Consider the following 17,844-nt stretch of genomic DNA (forward strand, 5'->3'; position numbering starts at 1 on the left):
GGAAACCCTGAAACAAACCCAAGGTCTTGTGGAAACTTGGATGTGATAGAAGGTATATATCAAGTCACTGGAGCCAAGATGCGTTTTTTGAACAGCAGTGTGGGTTCAACCAGGTTGCCACTTAGAGGAAGGTAACGTTGGATCTATGCCTTAGATCACACACACACAAGGATTCCCATCAGAAATGTGAATGTAAGAAATGAAACCAAACAGGTTATGGGAAGAAAACTTGGGTGAGTTTCTCCAAAACTGGGTGTAGGAAAGGCCTCCTCACAATGATGCAAAAGTTAGATGGATGAAGTAAAAGGTTCATAGTGGCAAAGCACAGTTACATGGTGGAGAACATCATATGTGAGACCAAAGGACAGGTGACAAACCAGGACAAGGTATTTGCAACATCCGTAACAGATAAAGGTTGATATATTTTTTTAAGATTTTATTTATTTATTCATGAGAGACACTGAGAAAGAGAGAGAAGCAGAGACACAGGCAGAGGGAGAATCAGGTTCCATGCAGGAAGCCTGATATGGGACTCGATCCCAGGTCTCCAGGATCACACCCTGGGCTGAAGGTGGCGCTAAACCGCTCAGCCACCTGGGCTGCCCAAGGTTGATATTTCTAATACATAAAGAATGTGCACATCGAGGGGGAAAAAAGATCAGAAACTGGATAGAAAGATGGTTGAAATGACACAAGAGTATATGATGACGACCCCGGGGCATATGCTGCTGGGGCATAGATAGGGATGTTCCACTTTACTTGAGTTGGGAGGGATGCAAATCAAGACCACACTGAGGTCTTGCTCACATTAGATGAGCAGAAATCCAAACTTGAACAGCATACTCTGTGGACAAGGCTATAGGCAAGCGATATGTCCACACGTTGCTGGTGAAGGTGCCAAATGTCAGCCATCATAGAGGAAAATCTGGCTATACCCAGCAAAACTATATTTGGTGATCCAAATATAGTTTTCAGGGAGTCTACCCTGAAGGTGTACCACCAACAATAGTAATTACAATAGTAAAGTACAAAGTGCATGACTATTCATTGAAGCACAGTTTAGAATTGCACAGCTGGAGACTGAACACTTGTGTATGGATACTGATTAATTGAGCCATGGTAAATTTACCCGTGGGTCCCCGTGAAGCTGTGGGAAAGAATAAGAGGATGCCTGTAAAGTGATGGACGATTTTCCAGGATGCATTGTTGGCTTGAAGGAGCATGGTGCCGAAGAATGTGTGCACTGCTGCATTCTGCATAGGGAAGAGGGGAAAGAAGTAGCCACACATCTGCTTGTTTTTGCTAGAAGAAGCTCAGAGAGAATAAACCAGAAACTAATGAAGTTGGCTACCTACGTGAGGTTAGGTAGGTGGGAATGAGGTAGGAGTGTTGGGAGGAATAGAATACTTGTGCAGTCTTAACTTTTGGACTCCTGTCTTACATCTTCAACAAAGTTCAGCCAAGATCTTGGGACGAGGGTCTCTGCAACTTGAAGCTCATAGACACCAACAAACAGCCACATTTATGGAGGAACAGAAACACTTTTCTTCATGGTGATAAGAAACCCACAAGACTCACCATTTTAACCATCTTAAAGTGAATAATTCAGTGCCACTTAGTACATTTGCAATGTGCAATCCTCACCACCATCTAGTTCCAGAACATTCTCAGTGTCCCCAAAGGAAAACTCATACCCATTAAGCATTCCCCATTCTTTTCCAACAGTAGCCCTGGGCAACTACTAATCTACTTTCTGTCTCCAGATTTGCCTGTTCTGGACATTTCATGTAAATAGAATCCTACAATATGTGGTTACAAAGAGCTTGTGACTTCCCTCTTGTGTGCCTTCTTGCTCACTCGCCCCAGGGAAGCCAGCTGCATTGTGAGCTGCCTGCGCAGGGTCCCCCATGACAAAAAACTCAGAGAGGCCTTTTTCTGATGGCCAGTGAGAACTGAGGCCCTCAGCCCAGTTGCCTTTGAGGAATGAGTCCTTCCAATAGCTGCTTGTGAGCTTGGAAATGGACTGTCCCCAGATAAGCCTTCTGATGAAACCACAGCCCTGGCAGACACCTTGACTGTGGCTTAGTGAGGGACAGTGAGTCAGAGGCACAGGGCTATTCCTGAGAATACCGGAGACTGAGAATACCCCTCAGAGACTGTGACATGAAGCTGCTTAATTTATTGTTTTAAACTGCTAAATTTTGTGTTCATTTGTTATGCAGAAATAGAAAAGAAATACAATTTTCTGCCTTTTAGATTTGGGAGGCAGCATAGATCATATTTAATACGACCACCATCCATTTATTGGAAGTCTGTTGGTTTTCAGTGAGGCCATAAGACAAAGAAAGACTCTGTAGCAGATCAGTATGTGGCATAAGCTGTCCTGGATTTGGGCCATATAACTTGGAAGGTCTAATAGAGCTAGAGAGGTACATCCATGGTAGATGAGACTGTGGTCCCTGGCACCATCCCCCAGAATTTGGCGCAAAGCCATGCCCTCTGCTGCAGAGAATTACATACCATGCTAAGAAGCTCCTGACGTGCTACCCGGCCTTAGAAATTGAACACATGGCCATGGATATTGTGCTAGCAGGTGACTGGAGCTGTTCATCAGGAACTGGACATTTTCAGATCCATGAAGTTACAACATTGGGTGAGTGTGCCAGCAATCCATTGTACAGTGAAAGTGCTTTTTCTTGGTTTTCTATCACGTTGTGTTGTCTCCTTGTGCACATAGCTGTTTCCTATTGAGTGCTGGACATAATATGTGAGCATTTATAGTTTGGCCCACAGGATATTATTCTTCTAGGAAGAGTTTACCCTTTTTGAGCAGGCTAGCAGCACCAACAATAAACCCTGAATCACTTGAATGCAGTTTTAGAAATTGAGATGAATTTAATACGGATTTTATGAAGTCCCTGCGAAGCTGATTTACTCTGGTTCATATTCACTCCGTGTAGCTATTCAGAGTCTCAGCTCAGAGATGGGACATTTTCCAAGAAGCCTCTCCCTTAGCAGCCCTAGCCCACCAAGCTGTCAATCTCTGTTCAGGTTCTTAGCCTTCCTGCTACCTCTTCCAGAACCGACTGACCCCAGAGTGGAAAATATTGCTAAATATCATGTGTACTACTCTGACTTTCCTTTTAACCTGTAAGAATATTTCACTGTAAAATTAGCACTCTGATGGCATTAAACAGAATTAGTATTTTTTAAAGTTTTTATTTATTTTTAAGTAATCTCTACATCCAATGTGGGGCTCAAATTCATGACCCCGAGATCAAGAGTCACATGCTCCAGGGATCCCTGGGTGGCGCAGCGGTTTAGCCCCTGCCTTTGGCCTAGGGCGCGATCCTGGAGACCCAGGATCCAGCCCCACGTCGGGCTCCTGGTGCATGGAGCCTGCTTGTGTCTCTGCCTCTCTCTCTGTGACTATCATAAATAAATAAAATAAAAGATTAAAAAAAAGAGTCACATGCTCCACTTGACTGAGCCAACCAGGTACCCCTATAACAGAATTTTAAAAAACAGATTGTATTAAAAAAAAAGAATTTTATTTTTATTTGAGAGAGAGAGAGAGTGCACGTGCTGGGAGGAGGGGCAGAGGGGGAGGGAGAAGCAGACTCCCTACTGAGCAGGGAGTAGGACCTGGGGTTCAATCCTGGGACTTCCAGATCTCGACCTGAGCCATCCAGGCTCCCCATAACAGTTATTTTTAAACGATTATATACATATCGATTATATATATATATATATAAACGAATATATATATATATTCTATTCTTAATGGGAGGCTGACTTGAATGACCCTTCCCTCCGTTATCAGAGCTTTTTTTTTTTTTTTTTTTTTTTAAGATTTTACTTATTCATGACAGACACATAGGGAGAGAGAGAGAGAGAGGCAGAGACACAGGCAGAGGGAGAAGAAGCCGGCTCCATGCAGGGAGCCCGACATGGGATCCCGGGTCTCCAGCATCACGTCTGGGCTGAAGGCGGCGCCAAACCGCCGAGCCATCCCGGCTGCCAGAGCTCTTTTCTTAAAAGGCAAAACTAAACAATGTATTATACATTTATATATTTTTACATGGCATTATGTGCTATTTAAGCTTATAGGATGAAGTCTTCTCCTTGGGGCCACGAGGCCTCGGGGCAGTTTGAAAGCAGGACAGTTTCTCCCGAGGTCAGCAAGGCTGGACATGCTCAAACCAGTGCGCGCTGGGTGGGCGGGGAGTGACCGCAGCGGAGCCGCACCCGCACCCGCACCCGCACCCGGGTGAGGACGGGAAGGGACCCGAGCGGCACCCGCATCTGCACCAACGGGAGCGCGGCGAGTGACCGGAGCTGCGCCTGCGTACGCGGGGGCTACCCTCGCACCTAGAAGCAGGGGAGGCGCTGCGGAGCTGCACCTGTTCCCGGTGCGGCGCTCCGGTCGCCAGACCCCCAGTTGCTCCGAGGCAGCGACAGTCACCCCACTCGTGCACCTGCCAGCCACGTGGGGCCGCCCGGGCGACCCCTAGGCAGACGACCGCATTCCCGAGGCTCCGCCTGTGCGGCGTGCAAACAGGGTGCACAGTCTTACAGTCCCCGCAGCCCGCACGTGGGAGGTTGCTAGGCAACCCGAGGCTCCCGGCAACCCGCGGCGCCCAGGGATGACGCTAGCGGTCCGCGTCCGTACCCGGACCTGGCCAGGGAGGGGCGTGGCGACGCCGCTGGGGGGCGGGACCGTGTCCCCAGGGCGGGGCGCCTGCCGGAAGCCCGCGTTGGCGGCCGAGCGCAGGTAGGCGGAGGACCCGGGGGTCGGGGGCGCGGGGCGCTGGGCGCGGGGCGGCTCCCACGTGGGGGAGGGAGCGGGACGGTCGAGGGGGGCCCCGCGGGGTCCGAGGCGCCCGCTGCCCCGCGCTGTTCCCGCCGAGCCCGGCGTTCTCGTCACCACACACCGTCGTTGACTCAGGCGTGCGGTGGGGTCCCGCGCGTCCGCCCGCCCGGGCCCCGGGGAACGTCGGCGGCCCGGGGCGCTTGCGTGCTGAAGGGGCGGCGGGCGCCTGCGGGACGGTGAGGGAGCAGGGCGCGGCGGACACCCGGGTGGAGCGACTCGGGCCGGAGGGTGGGGGAGCCACGTGCGCCCGCAGGCCTGCCTCAGGTCGCGGGCTTGTCCCCGAGCGAGCGAGCGAGCGAGCGAACCGGGAAGCCTTGGGAGGGCGTCCGGCACCGCCGAGCCCTGCAGCGTGGGCCGGGGGCTCCTGAGAGACGCGGAGGGGAGGACCGCCGACGGGAGGATCCTGAGCAGGCCTTGTGCTGGCGGCGACCTCGGGGCCAGCGCCCGGAGCGGCCCTACGCACGGCCAGGTGGGCTCCCTTCGCCAGAGGACCAGGCGCGCGCAGCGCACGGAGTGTCGGGAGGCCACCAGGGAGCGCGAAAAGGCACCTCTGGAGTCCGTCTCGGAGCCAAGATAAGAAATCGTGTGGACAGAGAAGCGAGCGTGGGCCGTCAGGTGCCGCCCGCCCGGAGAACCTGCGGTGGGATTTCCTGTCTGCGAGGACTGAGCCGACTGCAGTGGCTGGTGACCAGTGATGACCCGCTGTAGGGATAAGCGGAGGGGGAGCTGAGCTCACCTTGGATTTGTCCTCAGTGACTGAGGGAGTAGGGACGGGAAGGAGGGGTGACACCCCGTAGGCTCAGGACAACACGGGTTCAGGGGGCCAGTCCATTGACCCCATCTAGGTTTGCTGACCGGCTGTCCCCTTCCCCAGGGCTGCCTGCTTGGGCCCCAGCTTCTGGTGTTGGCTGGATTCTTTGGTAGCTTTGACTTCTTAGGCACTTTTTCAGGGGCCCGGGGTAATTGTAGGGATGGGGCCTGGAGGTGTTAGAAACTATACTGATGTTTTGTTCAGGTCTTGGTGGGTCCAGATTGAGGACCAGCAGAGAGAGGAGCCTGGCTAGTGTGGTCAGGCGGAGCTGTTGTCCTTAGGGTGGCACCCTTGGTGATCCTGACAACAGTTGTGCTGGAGCGGCAGAGGCAGGAGAGGACAGGAGGAAAGGGTTACAGCCAGCGCAGGGAGGTAGGTGAACAGCGTGAGATCAAGAGAGCTTCTACAATGTGGGAAATTGTAGTTGAGTAGAAGAGAGGCTGGAACTGTGTGCAAGGGGGATTACTCAGTGCTGTCCCTGTGCAGGCGGGGTGTGGAACCCAGCGCCCTAGAGGAGGGTTTGGCCTTGGTCGGAATGTGGCAGGACTCCATCACAACAGGAGAGAAGGGTAAGGGGTAGATGTGAGAGCTTGTGGAAATTCCTTGCGGTTGCTTTGATTTCCTTTAGGATCAGGAATTCAGGTCCTGTGAGACAACGGGAAGACCTTGGAGGTTTGAGAGAGGAGAGGCTGGTCCAGGCGAGTGGCTGGGGTGGGGAAATGTGGTGGGGACTGCCAGCGAGGCTGAAGGATTATGGGACCCCAGGGTGCTGGGGGTTGGGGTGAGCTGGAAAGATGGGAGGTGGGTATGGTGAATGAGATTTTTGCAGCTTTTGCAGTAATAACCAGGCTTCAAGTTTGGCCTTTGGAGGGAGGGGGAAAGGAGGGCAAGGTACCAAGAGAGCAAAACCTAGAGGCCATTTTTGAGTGGGCAAGCCGGAACACACACCAGTCTTGGATCAGAATGAACAGGAGCAAAGTCCCAGTTTTGGTGCAGGAGCTGGGATTCCGCTCCTGGCCTCTGTGCACTGATTTCCTCAAGGGTTGTGTATTGTGAGGGCCCATACTCTCCTCCAGGGGCTCTTGGCCCAATGAGTTGGGAGGTGACCTTCTCTGCAGCCTGACAGGACACATCAGAGGTATCATGCGCTGAGTGAGAGGGGGCATTGGGGGCTGGCTACAGGTAGGAAGTTCAGATTTAAGACTATTTTCCTTTAGGATGATTTATTTATTTATCTTTTTATGATCCTATGGGGTTTCTTTTCAGCCCTGGAGACCCGGCAGCCTCAGCCTCAGCCTGTTGGTGCTGACTCGTCCTGATCAGTGACTGTAGCCTCACCTATACAGTAGTTAGCTGGTCTCTGTGTCTGACGTGGGTCCTTGGCTTTCTGGTGGTGGAAGTGTTTGTTTGCTCCACTGAACACTTTTGAGCTGGTATCTTCAAGTGTTGTGTTTCTGCTTTTGTTGTAGAAATTACAGAAAAGTAGAAGGAGGGGGAACCATGCTTGTAATTCTAACTCCCTAAAATGTTAATATTGTAATGTATTTTCTTCTAGTTTTTTCTTTTTCTTTTTTTTTCCCCCATATCATTATTTTTAATGTCCAATGTTTATAATATGAGAGCCGGGGCTTTCTCCTCAACTCAAGTTTATAAATTTTCAGTTGGCTTGTGAGGCCAATAGGGATACTTCTTCTTGTCTTATTTGGTTTCTGGGAAGACTTCATTCAGGTCCTCAATGGTCATCTGATCAAATGGAATTATGTTCTTTATCTTCTCTAGCTCTTTTTCATATTCTTCAATCCTGGCCTTTGAGAGGGACAAAACTCAGCACAGCTTTTCACACCTTCTTTTTCCTCAGTATCCATCTGGACAGTGTATTTATCCTCTGGCACAGGAACCTTCAGGGCATTAAATTTCTTCTCAAAGTCATCTACCAAGCCAGTCTTTGCCACATTGGCCTTGTAGTAAGCCCAGTCGATAGCAGGTGATTTCTCAGGAAGAGTAGCCAACCTGGAGGTAAGCATCTCATTCCAGGATTTCAGGGAGTTGGCAATGGCCTTCTGGTTTCGGGGTATGATCTCCCCAAAAGCTACCCAGTCAATGGTTTTTAGAACAAGTTTTTGCCCAGTCATCTTGAGATCCTTCACCGACCCCGGCAGCCCACAGTCCACAGCCTCTTCTAGTTTTTTCTTCGTGCATATTTGTATACATTTTTTCTTACAAATTGAGGATCATATTGCACATACCTAAGTTTACACCCCATCTTTTCCCTTTATATTGTACTCTGAGCTCTTACTTCTGACTGAACATTTTGTGTGCTCTCAAGGCAGGCGTGCTCCTGTGCACCAGTGAGTCATTCATTTTCCCATTCAGCTACTGTTGGACAGTTATGGGGTTCAACTTTTTAATTGAAGAAGCATTGTCATCCATTGTACATCCTTATATAATTCCACATCCAGGAGCTTATCCTGATGAATAATCATGGACAGAGATTCATATGAATCTCTGTAGCACATTCATATGAATCTCTGTCCATGATTATTTCAACAGGATAAGCTCCTGGAAGTGGAATTACAGGCCAAAGCACTTGATAAGTGTTATAAAATTACCTTTTAGAAAGATTGTGCTAATTTATTCTCCTGTCAGCAGGCATGATAATGGCCTTTTCATCATTCTCTGGCTAACCCTGAATAATAAAATTTTAAAAATCGTTTATGTAAAAAAAAATGGCATTTTTAACCTATCAAATTAGCTAAGTAATGTATGCATAGAGCTAAACCCCTCCAGCCGTAGCAGGAGACAAAAGAGAACAGCCAGTGGCCATCAGCTGCCCCTGGCCCACTCCTCAGAGGCAAGCATTGTCATTCTTCAGCTTTTCAGCTTTTCGAACTGGGATCACTTGGAGACTTCCAGAGCATAGTGTGTGACTCGGCTTTATCAGTTCTAGGCATTCCCTGTTAGTCGGTCCTGGTTTCCTCACCTTTGTGCCACCCTCACCGGCCACGGGAGGAACGGAGTTCACATGTATACAGCATCTAGAACAGGGCCTGGCACATTGTAAGCTCTGGGTAAGTCAATTTTCACTGTCACCGTTGTTCTGATTAGCTTTCCTAACACCCCAGCCCCCTCCCCATGACCTTCCTCCTGGCCACCAAATATGGGGAGAACATATGCTGGCATAGCTTTATGAGTGACTAGATGTTTTACAGAAAGGCCAAGGAGGAAAAAAAAAACACACAGAACGGAGGGGTCTTGTTCCTTCTGAGGTAATGGTGCCAGGCCCACTTAACTGCCCCTGGTCTGCAGGGGAAGGCCGAGAGACTCCCCCAAGGCTGCTTTCTTCAGCACCCTCCTTAGCAGGTATATTCCTCCCTTTGTTTCCTTGGCATTCTTCTGAGGCTACTGAGGAACATTTTTGGCTCTGGGTGTGCCAGATGCATAGACATGCTCACACTACCCCATAACTACTCTGAAATAGCGTCACCGCTAAGGGGAAGAAAAGAGAAAGAAGTAAAACCAATACAGGGGCAACATATTGTTAAATTTATAACAAAGAGTTTGAGAGAGATTAGAAGGCTTTTTTTCTTTCTCTGCATGTTTCAGTGTATTTACATAGTTATGTGAACATCACTACATCCTAATTTCAGAACATTTTCCCTCTCCCAGAAGAAACCCTGTACCTATTCAGTCACTCTTGGCCCCTGCCCTCTGTGCCAGCCCTGAGCAAACACCAAGCTACATTCCTTCTCTGTAATTACTCACTCTGGAAATTTCATACAAATGAAATTATACAATCTGTAGTATCCCGTGACTGACCTCTCTCACATACCAGAATGTTTTCAAGATTTATCCTGTCAGTGTTACACTCCTTTTTTTTGCCAAATGATGTTCATGGGCATACCGTACTTTGTGAAATGGTCATCAGTTGGTGGACATTTAGGTTGTTTTCACCTTTTGGATGTTATGACTTATGCTATGAACATTAGTGTTTGAATTTTTATGTGGATGTGTTCATTTCCTTGAGTGGAGTTGTTGGGGCATATGGCAACACGTTTAACTTTTTGAGGATCCACCAGGTTGTTGTACAAAGTGGCTACACAATTTCATATCCCACCAGCAGTGAAGAAGGGTTCCAGGTTTTCCATATCATCAGTATTTATGATTATCTTTTGGATTATAGCCAACCTAGTGACTATGAAGTGGCGTGTCGTTCGATACACATTCCCTAATGATGATGAGGTTGAACACCTTTTCATGCCCTTATTGGCCAGATGTGTGTCATCTTTGGGGTAATCTCTATTCAGATCTTTTTGTCCAGAGATTGTCTCTTTTGTTGAGTTGTAAGAACTCTTCATACATAGTGGACACTTTGCACCTTCTTGCTGGCATTATTTGCAGTGCAAAAATTTCTAATTTTGAGGAGTCTGCAATTTATCTTTTTTGTTGCGTATGTTTTTAGTGTCATGTCTAAGAAACTCTTGCCTAATTGAGGGTCTTAAAGATTTACATTTAGGTTTTTGATCCATTTTGAGTTAATTTTTGTGTTTGGTGTGAGGTAGGGCTCTCGGTTCATTCTTTTGCATGTGGAAGTCCAGGTGTAGTAGCACCTTTTGTTAAAAAGCTGTTCTTTCCCATTAAATTGTCTTGGCACCCTTTTTGAAAATCACTGGCCATAAATGTAAGGAAATGTCATTTTCTATCACAAACATTGATTGTCTCAAAGTGACAAGACACCATCTCTTAGAACTGTTTAAAGAAACCTTTTCATAATATGGAAAAGTCTTTCTCCCTTTTTAGCAAATAGACTTAGTGATTAAACTTTTTAATGATAACTTACAGAATGAATAAAGATTTAACTTAACTTTTATGGTAACTGGTATGTAAATATTTGCTAAACTTTCCTTATTTCTCCAAGAAGGTAATTGGCTGATAGAGTCCTTTGTCTTTTCAAAGCCCCTGTGTCAACAGTCTCTTGTTCTTTCAAGATTTCTTATTACGTTGCTAATTGAAATTTGTAGCCTCTGGCTTTAAATGCTTTTTTTTAAAATAAGGCTTAATTAAAGACTGTGGAACTTGCAGTTTTTCTGATTCCACAACAGTAATACTATCTCAGTGTGCTGTAATACATTACAGCCCCAGATGGGGCAGAGAGAGTCCTCCATGCTGATGTTGGTCCTCTTGACATGGCCCTGTGATCATTTGACTTTTCCTGGATGTTCAGCACAGCTTAGGTTCACCTTACACTTCACTTGCTCCAGACTAGAGTCTTAATGAGCTCTGCACCATGCCCCTCCCCCCTCCTTTTATTTTATAGAGATTGGTATTTAGAACCCAAATCTGGGCTCTCTATGTCTGCATTGCTTCTAGGCCCTTTACATTTATTGTTGCCCTTCCCATAATGCTTTCCTGCTTCTGCTTGGCTTTGGGTAGCACTTGCCATCTTCTGATGTATCCTGTATTTGTGTCCCCCCCACCCCCACCCCAAGCATGTCAGCTGTATGTGGATAGGTCTTTTGGAATGCCTGCTCCAGCCTAGCAATTCCTAGTACCTGCTTAGCATTCTGCAGGCGGTGACACAGTGACCAGCAAGTGATGACACAGGAGCAGAGCGAGCCTGTGGTGGGATTGCTGGGTGACCGTGTATGTGTACTTCATTCCACCAGCTGATACCTTGATGTCATTTTCCCCTTCTGTCCCTGTGGAAACAGTTTTGCTTTGGGGGAAATGTATATTTCAGTACATCTGTTCACAGTGATAGGACGTGCTCAGGACACACCCAGCTTTTGCTTACCTTCAGCGGCCTTCTTCCTGCACCTGCCCACCCTGCCCCTCTTTGCACCTGCAGTAACTGCTGCACTGCCTGCACTTCCCCTAGCTCTGCCTGTGCTGTCTGCTTGGTCCCCCAGTGGCTTCACAGAGTCCTCCTGCCACTGTGCATGGCTCCCTGCCTGTCACCTGTGCTCACTTTCTTTTATTTATTTATTTATTTATTTATTTATTTTATTTTATTTTATTTTATTTTATTTTATTTTATTTTATTTTATTTTTTATTTATTCAGAGAGAGAGAGAGAGAGAGAGGCAGAGACACAGACAGAGGGAGAAGCAGGCTCCATGCAGGGAGCCCGACGTGGGACTCGATCCCCGGGCTCTGGGATCACACCCCAGGCTGTAGGCAGCGCTAAACCGCTGTGCCACCGGGGCTGCCCCGTTTTATTTTCTTGACCCCATTTATCCCCATGTGAAAGTGTTTTCTCGTTTACTTAAGTAAATAGGACTGTCTTTCCCACTAGAAGGGAAGCTTCACGAAATCAAGGCTCTTATTTGCTGTGCTGTTTGCCCTGTGTTCATAGGGTCTAGCATAGTGCCTGGCACAGAACTGGGTCTTGAAAAATATTTGTTGAATGAGTGAGTTATATTTCTTGAACATCTGTTGATAGAATCCAAAATGAATTCTGGTGTCAAGAGAAAAAGACATTGGGTTTCTGTCCCTTTATCTATATATACAGCCTTGAACAGCATGTCTACTAAATATTAAATTAAAAAAAAATGTGGTGCCTGAGTGGCTCAGTGGTTGAGCCTTCCACTCAGGTCATGATCCCTGGATCCTATGGGGAGCCTGCTTTTCCCTCTGCCAATGTCTCTGCCTCTCTCTCTCTCTCTCTTTCATGATTTTCTTTTTTAAGATTTTATTTATTTATTTATTTATTCATAGAGACAGAGAGAGAGAGGCAGAGACACAGGCAGAGGGAGAAGCAGGCATCTTACAGAGAGCCTGATGTGGGACTCGATCCAGGGTCTCCAGGATCACGCCCTGGGCTGCAGGCGGCGCTAAACTGCTGCGCCACCGGGGCTGCCCCTCTCTTTCATGATTAAATAAATAAATGAATAAATAAATAAATCTTTTAAGTTTAAAAAAATACGGACACAACTATGCAATAGATAAATGTATAATTTACATATATATGTAAAATCTATAAAATCTAGAATATGGAGGATGAAGCCACTGGGAGTGAGTTTAGGATAAATAAAATACATTTTCATAATTTGTTAGAATAAAAGCTGTTATTAGTGGGCCTTGTAAAGGACTGGTGTTAAAATATATTCTTCGTTTTTTTTTTTTTTTTTTTTTCAAGTATAAAACCTTGAAAAGAAATGAAACTGAGCTGTAAGTAAATAGAAAGTCCCTTGTAAAAAAAAAAAAAAAAGTCCCTTGTAACCCCACCCCTGGATATAAATAAAGGTAAAAGTTTTGTTTATATCCTTCAGACGTTTTATATATATGTGTACATAAGTCTGTGTATATATGTGTTTGTATGTTTATCTTATATGCTTTCTCTATTATTATTTTCAATATTCTTAAAAATGAAATTGTGTAATACTACACATAGTATTCTATATTTTCCATTCTGTATCTGTAATATTATCTCATTTGAGTCGGTTTCCATTTTGTTGATTTATTCTGATTTATTTATTTAATCCTTTGTTGATGTGCGATTGGGTTGTTCCTACTAAAAACCACGTGTATAAAAAGTAGTATGTATATGTTTACAGGTGCTTGTTATTAAATTATTATCTCAGTTCCAAAAGCACCTTTTATACTCTGCATCAGTGTGCTCACATCATAGGTTGTGGGCCTCTGCAAAGTGCTTTTCTGTTTCCAGCTCCTTTTTGGCTCTACACAAAGAGGGCAGACAGAGGAGACTGGAGCAGGGGTGGGTGGAGGTGAGGTGGGATGGGGAGTAGATGGTGGTACTTCTTGCTCCTGCTGCTGTTGTGGTCAGTGCCACCCAACAGTGGCCTTCACTGCAGCAGCAGGAGCTGGTTCAGTTCCCATGTCTCCCTCTAAGAATCAGCCTGGTTCCCCACTCGGAGGTCTCCCCTCAGATGTTCCTCTGCACATGTTCCCCCTTAGACGGTCCCCCTTCAGACCTTCCTTCCTCTGATGTCCCCTCTACAGATGTCCCTCCCTCAGAATTCCTTTCTCAGATGCCCTCCCTCAGAGGTCCTTCCTCAGAGATCCCCTCTCAGACTACTTCCATCAGAAGTAGTATCTTTCCCACAGACATCCTCCCTCAGATGTCCTCCTTCAGATGTCTTCCTCATTCTCTGATGTCCCTCCTTCAGATGTCCTCCCTCATAATTCCTGCTTCGGATGCCTTCTCTTAGAGGTCCTTCCTTAGATGTCCCTCCTTCAGATGTGTCCCCCCCAGATGTCCCTCCTTCAGATGTGTCCCCCCCAGATGTCCCTCCTTTAGATGTCCCCTCTCAGACATCCCCCCTTCAGATGTGTCCCCCCCCTTCAAATGCCCCTCCTTCAGATGTTTCCCCTCAGGTGTCTTCCCTCTGATGTCCTTTCTTCAGATTTGTTTGTCCCCCCCCCCCGGCAGACTTTCCTCCTTCAGATGTTGCCTCAGCTGCCCTCCCTCAGAGGTCTCTCAGACCTCTTTCAGATGTCTTTCCCACAGACATCGTGATGTCCTCCCTCAGAAGTCCTCCCTTAGATGTCTTCCTCAGATGTCCCCTTACTCTCAACATCCTCCCTTAGACTTTCTCCTTCAGAGGAATCCTCTCAGAGGTCCCAGCAGTAGCCAGTACCCCTCAGTGGAGGGCTCTCCACTATGACCTCTCTGACATGCTTCCAGGTTCTGATAATTCAGCCATTTCTTGGTTCTCCCATGGCACAATCCCACAAAGGAAATCGGTTTTAGAATTCACGGTTGTTGTTTTTTTTTAATCTTTTACATGGAGTTCTAGATGCTACTATGCTTGAGAAAGTATGTAATCAGACACTTCTCAGACTGTGTGTCATTCCTTTTATGCAGCCCCAGTTGGTACTTCTTCCACAATCCGAGGAGGCAGCCATTTCAGAAACATCGTGGTCCCCTCCACCCGTTGGTGACCGAATGCCCCAGCGACAGGGTGTGTGATGGTCACCTGTGGCCTGAGATGATGCAGCTTCCCCATCCGGTGGGGAAGTATACCTGGGGGATTTGACTTTCTTTTAACTTGTATTATATTTTTGGAAATACCTTTGTACTTGCTTTATAATGGAAGAGTGCTCATCCTCCTTTGTTTATAAAAAATGTTTTGTGGCCTGAGACCTTTTATTTCCCACGTATTTAGCAATTTACCTTCTCTGTTGCAGGATGGCAAAACAGAAGAGAAAAGTTACCGAAATGACAGAGAAAAAGAACAAAAAATTGAAGAAGGCATCAGCAAAAGAGATCCTGATGGTGCCTGAAGTCACACTGGGCACCAAAGAAGTGTACCCTGAGGTAGGTGCACATGGAGCCCCATGGCCTCCATTGTTTCCTAGCTAGGAGGGAGAGAGTTGGGCATTGTATTGCTGGTGTCTGTCTGGGAGCAGAGGATGGACCAAGTTACATGTGGACATACTCAGTGCCTTCTGGGAGCCGCCGTAAGACAAATAAGAGAATCAGTAAATTTTAGGTTCAAACATCATGACCGCTTTTCTTCAGCCACCAGATCTCCAGACTGCTATTTGGGGTGCTGTGCTGCAAAGGGCATTTGAAAGACAAGCTGGACCCAGTGGCAGTGGCTGGGTGGTGCGGCCGTTTGGTGCTCTGAGGGCTAAGCCAGCATGGTGCACAAGGAGGGGTGCCTCACCCTGGGTGATATGCAGTGTGGCCTGAGAATCTGTATTTAAGAATTCAGATCTTAACATAAAAATGTTCATGTCTAGCTTGACGTAAGTCTGCCAGAAAAATATGTATATGCATTTAAAATTTGTTTTTTGTTACCACCATATTCTAAGTATTAACATTTTTCTTTTTTATTGAGCTGTCTTTACAATTCCTAGCATGCAGTTGATCCAAATGGTGTAAGATATTGTGAATTCTGACAAATTATTGCACATGAAGTAAAATTTGGTCAAGTGTACATCATATAATGACATGGTGGGCTTTTCCTGCACACGCATCTGTGGGCAAGTGTCACTGTTGCTTGGATGGGACGAGGCCGAGTGTGGCTTTTCTTCCTGTTTCCCATGCTTGCCTGTAAGCCCTGAACATAAGTGAATGAGGATGGAAGTTTGGTCATCGTGGCATTCTTAATTCCTTAAACTTGGAAACAGTGAATATGATTTGGGACACATTTTATCAAAATTTATTTTTAAAGGTCTGCCATTAGGTGACAACTTGACTAAGTCCTTCAGTTCTTTTGAAGAAAGAATTAGAAACCACCTGACTGGGTCAAGGATGTGTTGCTGGCTAGTTACTGAGGTTGACTTCTGCGACACCAGTATTTCAAGCTGTGTCTTTGTTTAGTGTTCCTGAGGCATTTATGCCCTTAGCAGTGTTCCCTAGTAAGATTCAGGATGACAGGTGGCTTTTTTTTTAAGGTTTATTTTAGTTTATTTATTTTAGAGAGAAAGTGTGTGGTTATGTGCATGAGCAGGTGATGGGCAGAGGGAGAGGGAAAGAGAAGCCAAGCAGACTGAGTGGAGTTCACGACCCTGCAGTCACCACCTGAGCCGAAATTGAGAGTCCGATGCTCAACCCAGGTGCCCTCACAGGTGGCTTTTTCCTGTCACAAAATGGGTAAAGGACTGTGCTGAAGGGGGAAGAAGCCAAAAGGGCCCACCTGACATCAGCCAACTCCCAGGCTGCAGGACATTCTGACCTTTTCTCAGAGCAGTTTCAGGATGAGTGCACATGGCATTAGGGCCCCAGGAAAGCACTCCTGAGACCACCCATATGCATGCCTGGGTGAGTCTCAGTGTCCTTCAGGGCATATGTGCCCTGTTTGATGACTTTTGGTCCAGATCACTTGAGGACTGCATCCACTTAGGCATTGCTGTGCTTTTGATAGGTGGTGTGAGCTGATTCATCTCCCAGTGGCCATAGCAGTCAAGGAGCCATGGGGTGGCACAGTGAGTGCAGGTGTGTGCAGAGAGAAGTTACTCAGCTGAGCCTGGGGGACATCTCTCAGCTGCTGCCACAGATTGCAGGAGGTTTGGGGTAGGCAGGGAGTCTGGCTGGCTTTCAGGACCCCGACTGGTCCCAGCTACCACTTCCCTGTGTGCTCTTTGACAGAGAAGCCACCAGGTCTGGCGGCTCATTTGATCACAAGGCCACTCTACTCCTGTATGTGGAAGTCTCGTGGTTTGCATGGCATCAGTATGAGGATGCCTGACTAGTTTCACTGGTGCCTACATCATGTCCTGAATGCAGGCTCTTAGCAGACCTGTGTCCCCTGGGCCAATTCTTGTTACTCTCTGCTTTACTACCTGAGCCCTGATTGTGTCTCTTCTTCCTGCTTTCATGATCCCATATGCAAGCTGGCATTCAGAGCTCAAGCTCCCATTTGGTGGTTCAGTCTGCCCCTGGTTCCTTCTTTGATTACATATGATTGTCTTGGGCTGTTTCTAGGATACTTGACTGCTTCTTTTATACTCCTCCAGTTTTTTTTTTTTAATTTATTTATGATAGTCAGAGAGAGAGAGAGAGAGAGACAGAGACATAGGCAGAGGGAGAGGCAGGCTCCATGCACCGGGACCCCGACGTGGGACTCGATCCCGGGTCTCCAGGATCGCGCCCTGGGCCAAAGGCAGGCACTAAACCGCTGCGCCACCCAGGGATCCCTACTCCTCCAGTTTTTTAAAAATAAACCCCTATTGGGCTCCTGGGTGGCTCAAGTAGTTGAGCATCTGATTCTTGGTTTTGGTTCAGGTCATGATCTCAGGGTGATAGGATCAACCCCCTGTCAGACTCTGCACAGAGTGCAGAGTCTACTTGAGATTCTCCCTCTCCCTCCCCTCTGCAATCCCTCCCCCTGCCTCCCCCCTCCTAGCACACACTTGCTCTCTCTCAAATAAATGTTTAAAAATAAAATAAACTCCATACTATCACCTTGGTGATTTTAAGTTTTGTCATAAAACTTCCAGCTTTCCTTTCTTGATAGTATCTGCTTGCTAGCTGCTGGTCACGAGGCAGGACCCACAGAACAGTGTGGGTTTATAGTGGATGTCAGCACAAGTTAGAATTTAAGATCACAGCCGATACTCTTGCTAAGTTCAGGTTGTTTTTTAAAAGTATGAGACTGTTTTTTGTTATTTGTTTTAATTTTTATTTTATTTTATTTTATTTTATTTTATTTTATTTTATTTTATTTTATTTTATTTTATTTTATTTTATTTTA

General features: G+C 46.8%; 1 protein-coding gene and 1 pseudogene across 7 annotated transcripts in view; one reads left to right on the forward strand and one right to left on the reverse strand.

Annotated features, from left to right (window-relative positions):
- Positions 1-4,657: 4,657 nt before the first annotated feature.
- Positions 4,658-17,844, forward strand: part of CHLSN (cholesin) — a 145,159-nt gene continuing 131,972 nt past the window's right edge. For 2 of the 7 annotated variants that reach the window (XM_072753344.1, XM_072753350.1), the window contains exons 1-2: positions 4,658-4,774; positions 14,831-14,960. In XM_072753344.1, coding sequence (XP_072609445.1) covers positions 14,832-14,960 — 129 coding nt within the window. In that variant the 5' untranslated portion in view covers positions 4,658-4,774; position 14,831. Of the gene's footprint in view, positions 4,775-4,911; positions 5,343-5,464; positions 5,578-14,507; positions 14,605-14,830; positions 14,961-17,844 lie in introns of those variants that run through there. The other 5 variants (XM_072753351.1, XM_072753342.1, XM_072753345.1 and 2 more) reach the window with 5 other exon arrangements.
- Positions 7,332-7,816, reverse strand: LOC112929293 (ATP synthase subunit d, mitochondrial pseudogene; annotated as a pseudogene).

This window comes from Vulpes vulpes, chromosome 3 (genome assembly GCF_048418805.1).
Source record: "Vulpes vulpes isolate BD-2025 chromosome 3, VulVul3, whole genome shotgun sequence".
Classification (NCBI taxonomy): domain Eukaryota; kingdom Metazoa; phylum Chordata; class Mammalia; order Carnivora; family Canidae; genus Vulpes; species Vulpes vulpes.